Source organism: Triticum dicoccoides, chromosome 1B, assembly GCF_002162155.2.
Source record: "Triticum dicoccoides isolate Atlit2015 ecotype Zavitan chromosome 1B, WEW_v2.0, whole genome shotgun sequence".
Classification (NCBI taxonomy): domain Eukaryota; kingdom Viridiplantae; phylum Streptophyta; class Magnoliopsida; order Poales; family Poaceae; genus Triticum; species Triticum dicoccoides.
Window position 1 is genome coordinate 688,249,783 of NC_041381.1, and position 13,792 is coordinate 688,263,574.

The following is a 13,792-nucleotide window of genomic DNA, read 5'->3' on the forward strand; positions in this document are numbered from 1 at the left end:
TGATATCTACTGTCTGTAATCAACCTATGCATGTTTGTTGTTGTGAGGTGCATCTATCTAGGAGAAAATAATCTGCAGTTCCTTGTTATTCGAACATAAATTTATGGTGAATCATATCATCTGAATATTGAAACTGCATGATTTAGTGGTTATACCAATTGTGTTACTATGGACTGTCTATATGCCTGAGGTGGCATCTTAATATACAATTTAGCATACATGTTGATATATGTTTCTACGAAATTAGACAACACCTTTTCAAACAAGCATATATCAGTTCTCGCATGGGCTTGTGTTCAGAATTGCTTAGACATTCCTTATAAGGATGCCTAGTGGTGCCAAACTATGTTATGTAAAAGTAGATAGTTCCTCAGTGTATAACCAATTTTTTTGTTTTCTACTTGTGCCAAGTTTCAGTTATTTTTAGAGCTTCTTTCTTTCATTTGTGGTATGCGATAAATGTCCTGTCCTTCTACATTGCTAAATGTACCTTTGCTAAAAAATAAATGGTGTACCATAATTTTATTGATCTTGTTTACTCTGGGACTTGACTGAATAAAGTACACAAGTCATATTTATTGCCAAATTAACCATCACTGATTTCATTTTTAACAGATCATCGATAAACAATGAATCTAGGCTGGATGCTGAGCAATCTACACTTCATCAACACTTTAAAGAGCATGAGTCTTCTCCAATCCCCTCACTTCCGGATAGTCGGGAATTCGTCATGTCATATTACAAGACTACCCAAGCGAAACCGGATGATCTAGTTGAGATGACTACCTGCACAGTTAACCCCTCAGTCGATTATGTGGTTGGTTCTTCCAATTTTTCACCTGCCCCGACAACTAATCATGTTTCAAAAAGGGATAATGGTATAATGGCTAATGGAGACAGAGGAAAGAAGTCTCCGTCAACCTCTGTAACTGCCAATTTGAGAAGTCCTGAGAGTGACTTCACTTTCGATCAAAAGCAGCACATACCAGAACGTCCACCTCTTTCCGAAAATGTTTCTGCAAATGAAAGTAACCAGAAATCTGATAGTCATGCAACATCCAGTAACGGAAAACCTTTTGCAGATTATGCATTTATGAGGGTATCTACTCCTACTGTGCAAACACAGCCAAAAGTACCGTTACCACCTTTGGGACAGCAACCTAAAGTGCTCAACAAGAAAGAAAGTGCAGCAAAAGGAGACTTCCATTTTGCAAATCACAGTGGCACTCCAACTTCTGTTCACGCCCCTGCAAGTACCAAGCTTGCTCGGGCCGAAAAAAGAGCTGATGCTGCTTTGTCAAATACCGAGGCCAATCCCAGTTCTGCTGCAGCCGCTATGAAGGAGGCAATGGAATATGCTGAGGCTAGGCTAAGAGCTGCAAAGGAACTGATGGAGAGAAAAGGTGACAGTTTTAAAATTCGGAAGAAGCCAAGTCATCATAGAAGCACAAGATCTGTAGAAATCAAGGCTCCTGTAGAAGTATACGCATTTGAAGAAAACCTGTCAGTGAAAAAGCCAGCAAATGAACAAAACAACTCTGAGAATTTTGTGTTTGACAAGCACCAACAAGTTAGTGCAGTCGGATCAAATCACCACGATGATAGTGGAAAAATGGCACTGCCATTGAAGAAGCCTCAGCAGATGATGCGGACTCACACTATGCCCTGTCAAACCTCCAGTAATATAGAGAAATTAGGTAACTGGAGATCAGGTGATGAATATTTTGAGCTCACTGGAGATTATCAGAAATGCCAGACTGGTACAGTCAGAGGGAAGGAAGATAACTGGGAGAGATCAAAGCCTGTCACTGAACCCAGCGAGGGCCAAAAGGCTAAAACTAAAGTTACCACACAAGGCTCTGACCTTGAAAAATACGAAAAACTGTGGGATGTTAGTGATGCCAGTGATTTGGGAGTGAAAGAGGAAAATCAGAAAGAACTCAGTACAGCTCCAATGGAGAAAGGGGAAGATAGGGTGTCTACAATTCTGGAAACTTCTACAGACAATATGGCACATAAAGGTGTTGATAACACTCAGTTGGAGGGGCTTCTGATTGTTGAAAATTCTAAAGGAAGTCATGATGATGCGAGTTTTGAGCTTCCTTGTATGAGTGAGATCACTCCCGAAGTAGACTTCATCAAGGATGTTCCTAATTCATTATCGGCTTCCTCTTCTGCTAACTATGCTACTGATCTAGGTAACAGTAGTATGAGTGAAGGTTCAGTAACAGGAACATCAGAGGAGCCAAAAAACAGCGAAGGAGGACTAGAGGTAAGATATGATGATGAGATACAATGCATTTCAGGGAGTAGTAAAACATCAGAAGAACCTCCAGAAGTTGCTAATGTTGGTAATTCCCAAGCAAGTCAAATTAAATCATTGATTTTAGAGGAACTTGAAGGATCTTGTGTAACTCAAGCTTCTCCAAGGGTACAGAGTAAATCTGAGCTTGAAGCTGAAACTTATGGCAGGGAAAAGTTTAGTTTTGTCGGTGAATCTTACCTACATAATGAAAATGAGAAGACAATTGAAGTACCCCGTGAATCGCTAATCTCCGAAGTAGAGAAAGTTGAAGGTGAGGTGGAACTTCGTCCACACGCACGTTCTGAAGAGTCAATTCCAGATGAGGATGTTGAGTGTCCTGAAGAGAGTGACATTACTCAGCAAACCAATAATCCGGTAGTATCAACCATGCTGAACGTATTTGAGATAGCCAGCAAGTTCATTAAAGGGGACCTTGATCAAGAAATCCAGGGTTCATTAGGGCCTGTCGAAGTGAAAAATAGAACAGAAGAAGGGACTGATAGACTTGAGTCTGATGGTAAAGGGAAAGAAGCAGAAAAACCCCACTCAGAAAACAGTGAGGAGACAGATGTTGAAGCAGAGTCAGCTCATGATACTGATAGACTTGAGTCCGATTGTGAAAGGAAAGAAGCAGAAAACTCTTCCTCAGAAAACAGTGTGAAGGCAGATGCTGAAGAAGAATCAACCCATGCTAACCTGGAGGAGCCAACAACATCTGCATCTGATACCAACAAAGGAGAAAGTGTTGTGGATGCACAGGGTAATATAACAGTTGATGAAATGGGCAGTGCAGCGAGTTCTGGAGATGAAGTTACCATCAAATCTGCTAATGATGCTCCCACCAGATTAACAGTAAATACAACAGTTGATGAAATGGGCAGTGCAGCGAGTTCTGGAGATGAAGTTACCATCAAATCTGCTAATGATGCTCCCACCAGATTAACAGTAAATACAAAGGACGAGCCGACTTCCTGTCCAGAAATGAGTACTGTCTTGCAGCAATTACCTCAAAATGTGGAATCTGCTGCTTCTCAGACATCTAATGCAAATGTTCCAGGTGCTGACAAGACCAAGGAGGCGTGCAAAGAAGCAGAAAGAGAATTGGCTACAACATTTGAAGAGAATGGTAGGGTAAATAGAATGGAAGGGAAAGACTCCAGAGAAAGGATATCAAAGGCAGAACCAAAGCATCAACATTCTCATCTGGAGAAGAGTGACAGTGCTACTTCTCAGACATCTTATGAAAATGTTCCTGCTGTTGACAAGACCAAAGAGGTGTGCAAGGAAGCAGAAAGAGAATTGCCCACAGAAAGATGTACAACATCTGAAGAAGAGAAAAGCAGGGTAAATAAAATGGAAGGGAAGGACTCTAGAGAAAGGATATCAAAGGCAGAACCAAAGCATCAACATTCTCATTTAGAGAAGACTGACAGCGTACCAAAACATTCTCATTTAGAGAAGAGTGACAATGTACCAAAACCTGCAGAAAGGCCATCCCCAGTTTCCGCTGAGGTGTCGAGAAAAGAGACGCCTGGGGCTCAGAGAACCAAAGAGAGGGGGAGTATAACAGAAAAGGAAAGAGAGAAGAAGGACAAAGAGACTTCTCGAAGACTGGAAGAAGCAAAAGAAAGGCAAAAGATATTGGAGAAAGAAAGAGAAAATGCCGAAGTCAGTGAAAGGAAAAAATTGGAAGAGGAGGAAAGGGAGAGGGAGAAGGAAAGGGAAAAGGATAAGCTTGCTGTTGAAAGAGCTACAAGGGAAGCCCAGGCTGTTGAAAGAGCTATAAGAGAAGCTCACGAGAGGTCTTTTAATGAAGCTCGTGAAAAGGCAGAAAAAATGGCGTTGGAAAGGATTGCGGCAGCACGGCAAAGGGCTTCTGCAGAGGCCAAGCTAAAAGAAGAGAGGGCAAATGCCGAAGCTCGGATAAAAGCAGAAAGGGCTGCAGTCGAGCGAGCAACTGCAGAAGCTCGGGAGAGGGCGATTAAGAAGGCCAAGGCGGAGAAGGCTGCTGCGGAGGCAAGAGAGCGCAGAGAACAAATCAGGTCCTCTTCCAAGGTAAGTGGTGTTTGTTGGTATGGTATTTCATCTGATATAGTGAAGGAGCTTCAAATATTACCATGTCATTATTACTATTGTTTGTTTTCTTTAAAATACTGACTAGATTCAAACCCTGGTTCTGGATGAGCAGGATATTCGACAAGACAATCAGTTTCAGAGGGCAACTTCCAGTGGTTTCATGAGAAATACAGATTCTAGTAGCAAAGGTACTTGTTATTTCCACATATTTTGTTGTAGCGCACGCAAAATTGTTTTTTCCACTAAGCAAAATGCAATTTATGTTCCTCAAGACTAAAAGAATGTTTTCCATATATGAATTGGTGAGTCAAGAACAATTCTACTTCCTCTTCTAATTTGTTGATCTATGGTATTTGTTGGCTGTAGTGGTTGATTCCGAGTCGGCTTTAAGGCATAAGGCAAGAATAGAGAGGCATCAACGCACAACTGAGCGTGTGGTATATATGCTTTCTTCTTTCTCTAGTTCTACTTCTGTATCCTTTTTGCAGTAGTTTTTGTGCTGACATGCATTGTGAATTTGCAGTCAAAAGCACTTGCGGAGAAGAACATGCGTGACCTGATGGCTCAAAGAGAACAGGCAGAGAAAAATGTAAGACATTCGGTCAGAAGAACAATCCTCTCACCGCATCCACATTTTTTATTCATGGCCCGGCATTTGTTCTTGATGTTTCAGAGGTTGGCCGATTTCCTGGACCCGGAGGTCAAGAGGTGGTCGAATGGAAAGGAAGGAAACCTGAGAGCCTTGTTGTCCACTCTGCAATACGTAAGCTGCCGTTTGTTTCGAGCATCACGCATCTGTAGATCAATTATTCAGATACGTATGATCAGGTGCAAAGAAAAAATATCATTGTGCTTCTTCCTTTCCCCCCTGGCAGATCCTTGGAGCTGACAGTGGCTGGCAATCGGTGCCGCTTACCGACCTCATCACAGCCGCCGCGGTGAAGAAAGCCTACAGGAAGGCGACTCTGTGCGTCCATCCAGACAAGGTGCAGCAAAGGGGCGCGACGATCAGGCAGAAGTACATCTGCGAGAAAGTCTTCGATCTTCTAAAGGTCTGTGCTCTAGCTACTTGGAACAGCCATTTGGTGCTCCAGTCTGACTTTCTGTCCCTCGATTCCATCTTTTCTGAAATTCCATCAGTTTCGTGCAAAGCATTCGAACGTCGCTCTTAACTGATAGGACCTTGTATCGTGTCGCAGGATGCTTGGAACAAGTTCACCTCGGAGGAGCGCTAGGATGGGAGTGATTGACGGACGGATGGACGGACAGAAGCCGGATTCATTTTGCTAGATGCATAGCCATATTGTTGGTTCTTTCCATTGGATATTGCTGTAAATAGGCAGCTCGGTCTAGGCGGCATTCTAGATGATGGATAGAAGACCCTGAGGCGGTCTCGGTTGAAAGAGAGAGAGAGAGCTCCGTTGTTCTGGAAATGAACTGTGATGTTGCAGTCCAGACCTACCTGGGTAGCAGTCTAGTCTAGTAGCAGGGCATCGTCTAATAGGCACCTTGATTGTGGTGGTGGAGTTGAAGGTTAAAAAGTCTGAAAGATTACCTAGTTGTTGCCTCTGGTTGAGTTTGTGATGAAAGTTTGGTCGCCTGTGTTGGTAGGTGGCGACGTCGATGTAGGCGAAGGGGAAGAACCCCTATAATAACCTATAGCGAACATGGTCCGGATGCGAGGCTTTGGTGACCTCCCTACTTGCCGACGGCCATCAGGAGGAAAGAAGTAGGGCGCAGGAGGGAGGACGCCCCAAGAGTCCCCCACCCCCATCCCTCCCTCTCTCTCTGCGCTTCAACTTCTTGGGAATGCCGGCCATTTCGACCTATGATGCTCACTGACACATGTTGTAGGCAATCCAAACTACTTCCTCTGTAAAGAAATGTAAGAGCGTTTAGATCACTAGTTTAGTGTTCTAAGCGCTATATTTCTTTACCGGAGGGAGGACGGCAGGAAGATAGAAATCCCCCGAAATTTCACAAGACTAGATAGAGTTTTATTTACACGAACATTGCCACTTCTTTACCTCAACACGGCCACAACTAATGTTCCACTGCTACTACTACTAATGCTGCCTGCCTCTGCCGCGCCTTCTCTTTCATTCAGTCCCAATCCGTCGGGTTCTTCAGTCCCGACGACGCTCGTGAAGACAAAGGCCGGCGCAGCGCAGCAGAGGTTGTCGCGCCGCCCCGCCGGGTTGGGGCGCTCTACACGACCCGGGACCTGATGTAGTACCCTTCCTCCGGCCCGCCGGCTTACTGCACGCCCTCACAGAAATGGCACAGAGCAGTTTTCAGAGCTATTGTGATGACAGGGGAGGAGCGCTTTTACTCTGAAGATGTTATCTGTGTCACATATTACCTCTCTGTTGGCGATGATCACGTCCCTTACTATCTTCGCCTTCATGCCGATGATGCAGTTGCGTGCTGTTTGAAGATTCAGGTCAGTCGCCCTCACCTGATCTTGGTGTTCTCCCGACGCCGTTGGGGACCTTGCCCTCCGACAAGCAGCCTCGAGATCTCGTCCTCGGTCTCGTACAATTTCGCGCCCATCATCGTCGCGTTCATCTCACTCTATGGTTAGAATCGAAGGCAATGCAAGGCGAAAAATTTCCTATGGTTGACAAATCTGGACTGGAGATCACTGCTTAACAAGAGGATGTGCCTCACAATTACAGCAGTCTGCAGCTCATCTCATTCTTCATTTCTTCCAAGAAAAATCTCATTCTTAATTACCCTTATGCAACAGAGGAGGTTGAAGCTGGTACCTGCACAATTAATCTAATTCCATCCAGAGGAACAAAAAACTTGAAGGTAGCAGCTGCCTGATACATTGCCTTGATAGCATTACGTGCAGAGTATGGCCTCACGAAAAGTTATTCAAGCCAGCTAGCATCCCTCTAGTAGTAGTTACTAAGCTCCCACGAAATCAAGCCTCCTGGGTGCACCGCGCCTGCGATGGTTGTTCGTGACCCCACGTGTATGTATGTGATTGGCTTGTTAGTACAGTCCAGTGCCGTATGGGCCTGCTTTTGTGTTAGTCGGTTTGAGCCGTTTGGCTATTTGACCCGTATAAGAACCCCATACCCCAAACCCCCACCAAGCTTCTCTTCTTTCCTTGCCACCGCCGATGGAAGCTTCCAAGAGTGGCCCAACAGACGGCCATCAAGACTTGTGCTGCATCCTTCCCCTCAGCCTCAACCCAAACCAGTGCGATGAAACCGCCGCTCCTCCTCTCCTTCAGATGGTGCGATGAGGAGGGACAACAGTCCGCCAGCCCGAGGGTGCCCGGCGAGATCTGCATCGGGACTTCACCACCAGCGCTCTTGCTACCGAGGCTTCGCAGTTCTAAAATTCAAAGTTCCTAACTGTATCCGGTCATTTCCACCCTCGGTCGCAACGGCGCCGGCAATCGGAGCTGACGCCGATTACTCCGGGAGCCGCCCGATAGCGCTAGCAAAGTGGCGGCGTCTCGAAATAGGCTTTCGCTCCGCTTCATAGATAAAGCAACCATCACGCGAAAGCTTTTCGCAACGTCGGTCGACAAAGGCGACGGAAAACCCCCGAAATTTCGCAAGTCGCCCCATAGAGTTTTATTTACACGAACATCCCCCGGGAGTTTGTTTGCTCGCGGCTGATGCTGCCTGCTACTTACTACTTACTACTTACTACTGATGCTGCCTGCGCGCGCCTCCACTTTCAGTCTCAGCCATTCAAAGCTTCAAACGGCCCCCGTCCCCGGGTCACTCCTCCAGTCCCGGCCCCGAGAAGCCGACGACGACGATCAGCGCAGCGCAGAGGTTGTCGCGGAACCCCGTCGCGCCGGCCCGGCGGCGCTCTACACGACGGTGCCGTCCTTGATGGTCGCGTTCTTCTGGATCACCACGATCCCGGACCTGATGTAGTACCCCTCCTCCGGCCTGTCGGCTTCTTGCACTCCCTGACAGAAATGGCACAAAGCGGCGTGGTTTCAGACACAAGTGTTGTTTTCTTCAGAACTTTGGGACCAGGTTTAAAACTCTGAAGGAGGGTGTCTTACCTCCTTGTTTGAGATGACCACGTCCCTTCCTATCCTCGCGTTCATGTCGATGATGCAGTTGCTGCAACGTATCCACGCAAAACGTGTTAAGAGATAATGTGGCACTTGCGCCGAACGGTACGTGTCGTTCCTGAGGTACAGATCAGTCTCTCTCACCTGATCTTTGTGTTCTCCCCGACGCCGATGGGGACCTTGCCCTCCGACATCAGCCTCGAGATCTCGTCTTCGGTCTCGTACGAGTCCGCGCCCATCATCATCGCATTCTGCAAACCACCACCATTTGGAAGAGCGACAGCGTTCAGACACAGGATGATTTTACAGTTGACATGCACCACATGCCATTATTCGGTGCGAAAAGGCATACCTTGAGCTCGCTTCCGGAGTTTAGGCGTGAGCGAACGCCGATGATGGAGTGCTCGATTTTGCATTCACGCAAGAAGCAGCCGTGCGAAATGATCGCTTCTTTGATCTGCACACAGAAGAATCCATATCAGATGCTTACAGCTAATGCTTGTATGGAATAGTCTGAATGGCAGGTTGATTCTAACACGTACCCTGCACTTGTCTGACTTTGTTGGTGGCAAGTATCGAGGCGAGGTGAAGAAGGGAGTTTTGGGATCATAAAACTCGAACTTTGGGGGCTGCAATGAACAAAATGTGTGAAAATACTGAAAAATGTATTAAGTGAAGAGTCTTAATATAACTTTATCATTTATCGATTATCATATTAGCACTACTGAAGTCAAATTTGGGAAGCACCCAAAAAGATAATGGCACCTGCTCGCAGAGGGCCATGTTTGCATCGAAGAAGGATCTGATTGTTCCAATGTCCTCCCAGTAGTCAGTGAAGACATAAGCCTGACAAAAACAGTGTCAAATGAACGGCCACTTCGTGCAACACATAGGAAATAGTTTTACAGACTGCATTTCACGCAGAGCTACCTCCCCAACAGAAACAACGGATGAAGCTCACACTGTTAGTTTACCTGTACATTGTGGTCATGCAGAGCTCTCGGGAGGATCTCAGACCCAAAGTCATGTAGTTCTGCATATCTTGACCTGAGAATGCGGATATTAGAATTCAGACCGACAGGACGACGGCATCACCACAAGAGCAGGTTCTTACTTTAGAAGGTTGAGCAGAACATCTCTTTTGAAGACATAGACTCCCATAGAAGCAATGTATGGATATTTAGCAGGATCGTCGATGGCGAAATTGAGAAAACTGGTGTCCACTTTCTGCACATGATCGATGGCTTAAATTTCAGATACTGCAACTTATTTAAGACAGTCATATCTTTAGGCATATATCTGACACAGTGAGCTGAGACGAGTGCTAACCATCGCTTCCAGATCGTCACCCTTTGGCTTCTCAGAAAACTGGACCACACGGCCTGAACTGTCGAACTTCACTAGCCCGTACTCAGATGCCCGGCTTCCAAAACAAAGAAAAGCAAATCAGGATGCAGTGCAACTTCAACAAAAGGAAGATACACTCATAAATAAGGATCTGGGATGTAGAACAATAGTTAATACCTCTCTCCAACAGGGGCACATGATAAAGTAATGTCAGCATTGTCATCCACATGTTTCTGTAAAGGATGTATGCCAAAGCTTGGTCAGCCAGTTCAAAACAGAACATACACTGGAGCTGGTTAAAGAGAACATCACAAACCTGCACAAGCTCCATGTAATCCATGCGATAAAGCTGATCGCCCGACAAGATCAAAATGTGCTCTATGGATTTATTCTTATAATAGTCCTGGAGAGGTACACATAACACAAGTAGCATTACTTTAACACATGCAGATGTACAAGTATCCAGATAGTACTCTTCTCACCTCAAGCACCCAGATAAATTTTCTGACGGCGTCCGCTGTTCCGCGGAACCATCCAGCAGCCTCCCCGGGCATTTGCGTCGCGGCCAATACCTATTTGTTGCAAAAAGGTGTATCAGTCAATGTGTGCTGTAGTCAGCTAAAAGCCCAAGACGTCAAGATGAAAAAATCAAGTGTAAATTAATAAGCTGAGATCAATTACCTCAACGGATCCATCAGTGAAATTGATTCCCCCGCCGAGGTAGGTGCGGTGAATGTGACGATTAAGGGAGGCCGAGTTGAACTGGGTCATGACGAATATCTTGTTGATGCCACTGTTGAAGCAGTTGCTCATGGGAATGTCGATGAGCCTGTAACATCCTCCAATAGGAACCTGAGCAATGCAACAAAGGGAAAGGAACAAGATTCAGGCTGGCGATCCGAAGATGACTGGACGGGCTACATGGATGGCCACTGATAGCCTTGAGGTTGACATCATGTCGGTTAAAGTGGGGGGCATCATCGGGTCCGGCTACAGAAACCACTGCTGCTAATAATGATTTGAACACAGCACAATGCAGAAAACTTGCTACTGAATGAGCTGTACTTCAACTGGTCCTATCCAAATAATTTAACATGTGCAGATGACAACTGAAACTTGAATAAAGTTTTTTCATTCACATCTACCTAAAACTGGGACATGATCTAGAACATTTCTGCAAATGACAGAGATTTTTTTTTTCATTCCTTTTGCAACTGAGATGTACTAGTATCAAACTATCAACTTGAATCAAAAGAAGTTAAAAACATAGAATTGGATGATGAAATGTGTCATCTTACAGCAGGTGTGGCCCTTGTGCTCGTGAGTGGGAAGAGCTGAGTCCCGGTGCCGCCGCCGAGTATGACGGCCGCAACCTCGTTCGGATCGGCGTAATTCCTCCTGAAGGACGTCCGGAGAACCTGCAGGTATATATTTTTTTTTTTGCATCAAAACATCAGAGATGCTAACATAACAGAGTGTCTCATTGCAACTCGATCATCAAACTTACAAGGGTGTCTGCGGGGCTGGCGTCGGAGGTGAGCACGCACTGCGCGCCGGTGGCGGCGGGGCCCCTGCCGCCGTTGCACATCCTCCTGGAGGCCCTGTCGTGCCTGATGCTGCTGCTGTCGCCGACCTTGAGGCGCTCGCAGGCGGAGCCCTCTCTCCTGACGGGGGAGACGCACGCCTTGCCCTCCAGGGGCAGCACGCTGCTGAACTGCATCGATGACATTCGCAGTCCACCTGCAACTGCAACAAGACGAGAAGTTGAGAAGCATCAGCAACCATGGAACCTTGAGAAATCCGTTAACTGCACATGACTTGGCCCAAATCACTGATGAATTTATACATGGGGCAAAAAGAGCACGGACTTTTTCCCCCTCTCTCACGGTCACGGGTCACGGCCCTCTGTAAAGCTCAGTAGTAGTATTTCGGAACAATGATCATGGGGAAAAGGACTAGTGGAAGAGTGGGAAAGGTGTGGAGTACTTTGTGACTTTTCGGGGCAGGGTCACGTGAATCAGGAGATGACCCTCTGATCTTGTGGCTGGCGTTCTTCCTTTGCTGTTTCCCCTTCTGAACTCGCAGGGAAAGGAAGCAAGGCAGAATATCCCGATGAACTTTGCAAGTGGAAAAGAAGACTTTCACTGCACAAGTGCGCTGCAGTGCAGTGCAGAGTTTCGTTAATGAAACGGAAGCTTCTTGACACGGGAAAAGATGTGGACTGTATTTTAAGGAGGAGTGATGATGAGACCGAGCTGGTCAGAAGTGAGAACGCCGAAATACTTGAAGAAAATTGAGCAGGGCGCGCAGGATCCAAGGAGGACTCACATTTTTGTCGTCGGGAAGGCAAACCAAATACAACAATCGGGGAAGGGGCCGTGATCCTCCTCCTACTCGTGGTCGCCGTCAGTTAATTCAGACAAGAGAAATAAATCAAACATGCCCGGCCCCTCCAATCCAGAAACGGAGGGGCCGTGATCCTAAAATTAAGTCGGCAACAAGATCCGCCATCCTTCATCCTCCCCGGCGGCTGGCCCACGGCTATGCCCAACGACGCCGCTGGCCGGCGCGCGGTGTCACTCGCTCACCCCACGGGCCGGTGCCGTCGAGGAACCGCCCACCCGTCTGATCCCCTGTCGCTCCCGTGCCCCGCCCGCGCCGGAATGGGGCGGCATTAATGCGCGGCGGAGTCCGGTCCGGACGGGAGGAACAGGCAGCGCCCGCCCGCCACCTTTCAACGCCATTACGCATCACCGGAACGCAAATTAATCCACAAGGGGGGGAAGGAGGGAGGGAAATGTGTTGTTACCTGCGGCGCGGCTGCCGGGGACGGGCGGACGGACGGCGGGTTAACGGATCGACGGGCGACCGGGCAAGCGACTGATGAATCAAATGCAGGGAGGGAGAGGCCGGGGGTGGCCCCGCTAGTCGATGTGGTGGTGGTGAGGGGAGAGAGAGGAGAGGAGAGACGGTGGAGCCGTTGAGTTCGGGGGCTGTGGTGATGTGGAGGGCGGGGCATATAAAGCGGGCCGAGGCGTTGGCGTCCCTCCCACTGCACTGCAAGAGAAAGAACGGACGGTGTGGAGCAGCCCGGACAGCAGAGGGAGGGAGCACCACACCGAGCGTGGCGTGAGGGCGGCATGGCCCGGACTGGAGTCGCTACGTTACTCTCTTTCCCTCTTGGCGCTATCCCCACCCCCCACCATTCCCCATGCCCGCGGCCATGTGCGTGCGCGGGGCAAGCGCAGGACGGTACCGCCCCCCGCACCGTCCCTTGGCTTGGCCCTCGCCGCACGCCTCCGGCCCGCCTTTCCGCCCGCCACGCTACCGCCGGCGCCTCCGGTGTCCGTCGCGGCTTTTGTTGCCATCAGGTCTCGACGCCCGCAGCCAGCCTGCCGTGGAATGCTCTCCGTTGGCGCACGACCGGATCCGACAAGGACAACTGGCCACGGCTCGCCGCCGCCGTCGGCTTCCCAGCTCGCTCTTCCTTTTTGCCGTCGGTTATAAAGCCTGGCCTGGCCTGGCTCTTCTCGCACGCACGGACGGACGCGCAGCGTGCCGCTGGCTCTGGCCCCCGGAATTGATCGATCCCCTTTCCCAACCGGCCGGCGGCAACAAAGCACGTTCGGTTCGTCTCACCTGGACACGGCTACACGGCCATTGTCTGTTTGTCCCTTCCCCCGTGCGCTGCCGCCCCGACACATCACCGGGGGAACCAACGGCGGAAATCGCTCGGCGAGCTCCCGACCGCTGTGCTAGTACACCTAGTTTTTTTTTTCTTTGAGCGGTAGTACATCTAGCTACAGTGCGGCGTGGGCGTGGCAGTAGTACTACTGTGCTGTGCTGTGCTGTGGGCCTCCGCCTGCCCGACACGCCACGCCCGGGCCCACGGACTGGGCTGTGGGCCTCGTAGAGTACGTGCGCTGAAGAAGAGCGAGCGAGCGAGCGATCTCTTCAACAAAAAAAAAAGAAAAGATCGAGCGAGCGAGCGATCTCTCGCGACGCCACGCGCG

At 48.5% G+C, this 13,792-nt stretch overlaps 2 protein-coding genes across 3 annotated transcripts in view; one reads left to right on the forward strand and one right to left on the reverse strand.

Moving 5' to 3' along the window:
* Positions 1-5,948, forward strand: part of LOC119349701 (auxilin-like protein 1) — a 9,588-nt gene extending 3,640 nt beyond the window's left edge. Inside the window, exons 2-9 of one of the 2 annotated variants that reach the window (XM_037617785.1) lie at positions 616-3,110; positions 3,204-4,360; positions 4,494-4,569; positions 4,748-4,818; positions 4,905-4,970; positions 5,055-5,144; positions 5,257-5,433; positions 5,581-5,948. In XM_037617785.1, the coding sequence (XP_037473682.1) occupies positions 616-3,110; positions 3,204-4,360; positions 4,494-4,569; positions 4,748-4,818; positions 4,905-4,970; positions 5,055-5,144; positions 5,257-5,433; positions 5,581-5,616 (4,168 nt within the window). In that variant the 3' untranslated portion in view covers positions 5,617-5,948. Of the gene's footprint in view, positions 1-615; positions 4,361-4,493; positions 4,570-4,747; positions 4,819-4,904; positions 4,971-5,054; positions 5,145-5,256; positions 5,434-5,580 lie in introns of both variants that reach the window. The other variant, XM_037617784.1, reaches the window with a different exon arrangement.
* A 1,968-nt stretch (positions 5,949-7,916) lies between these two features.
* Positions 7,917-12,782, reverse strand: LOC119349702 (glucose-1-phosphate adenylyltransferase large subunit, chloroplastic/amyloplastic). Its single transcript, XM_037617786.1, has 16 exons — positions 12,589-12,782; positions 11,287-11,525; positions 11,078-11,197; positions 10,461-10,631; positions 10,262-10,351; positions 10,096-10,182; positions 9,957-10,012; positions 9,762-9,855; positions 9,547-9,659; positions 9,407-9,479; positions 9,198-9,278; positions 8,975-9,061; positions 8,785-8,889; positions 8,577-8,683; positions 8,421-8,481; positions 7,917-8,321 (listed from the first exon to the last, which is right to left on the reverse strand). The coding sequence occupies exons 2-16, from the start codon at positions 11,506-11,508 to the stop codon at positions 8,220-8,222; spliced, it is 1,569 nt and encodes a 522-aa protein (XP_037473683.1). The 5' UTR covers positions 11,509-11,525; positions 12,589-12,782; the 3' UTR covers positions 7,917-8,219.
* Between the last annotated feature and the right edge of the window lie 1,010 nt (positions 12,783-13,792).

What these genes read in the sequence shown, in the direction of transcription:
- LOC119349702 (XM_037617786.1), bottom strand. Translation starts at nt 11,508, where the DNA reads ATGTCATCGATGCAGTTCAGCAGCGTGCTGCCCCTGGAGGGCAAGGCG. An exon ending in ACTCCGGAAGCGAGCTCAAG is followed by an intron (nt 8,684 to 8,784) that starts GTATGCCTTTTC and finishes GGTGGTTTGCAG; the next exon opens with AATGCGATGATGATGGGCGC. An exon ending in GGGGAGAACACAAAGATCAG is followed by an intron (nt 8,482 to 8,576) that starts GTGAGAGAGACT and finishes GATACGTTGCAG; the next exon opens with CAACTGCATCATCGACATGA.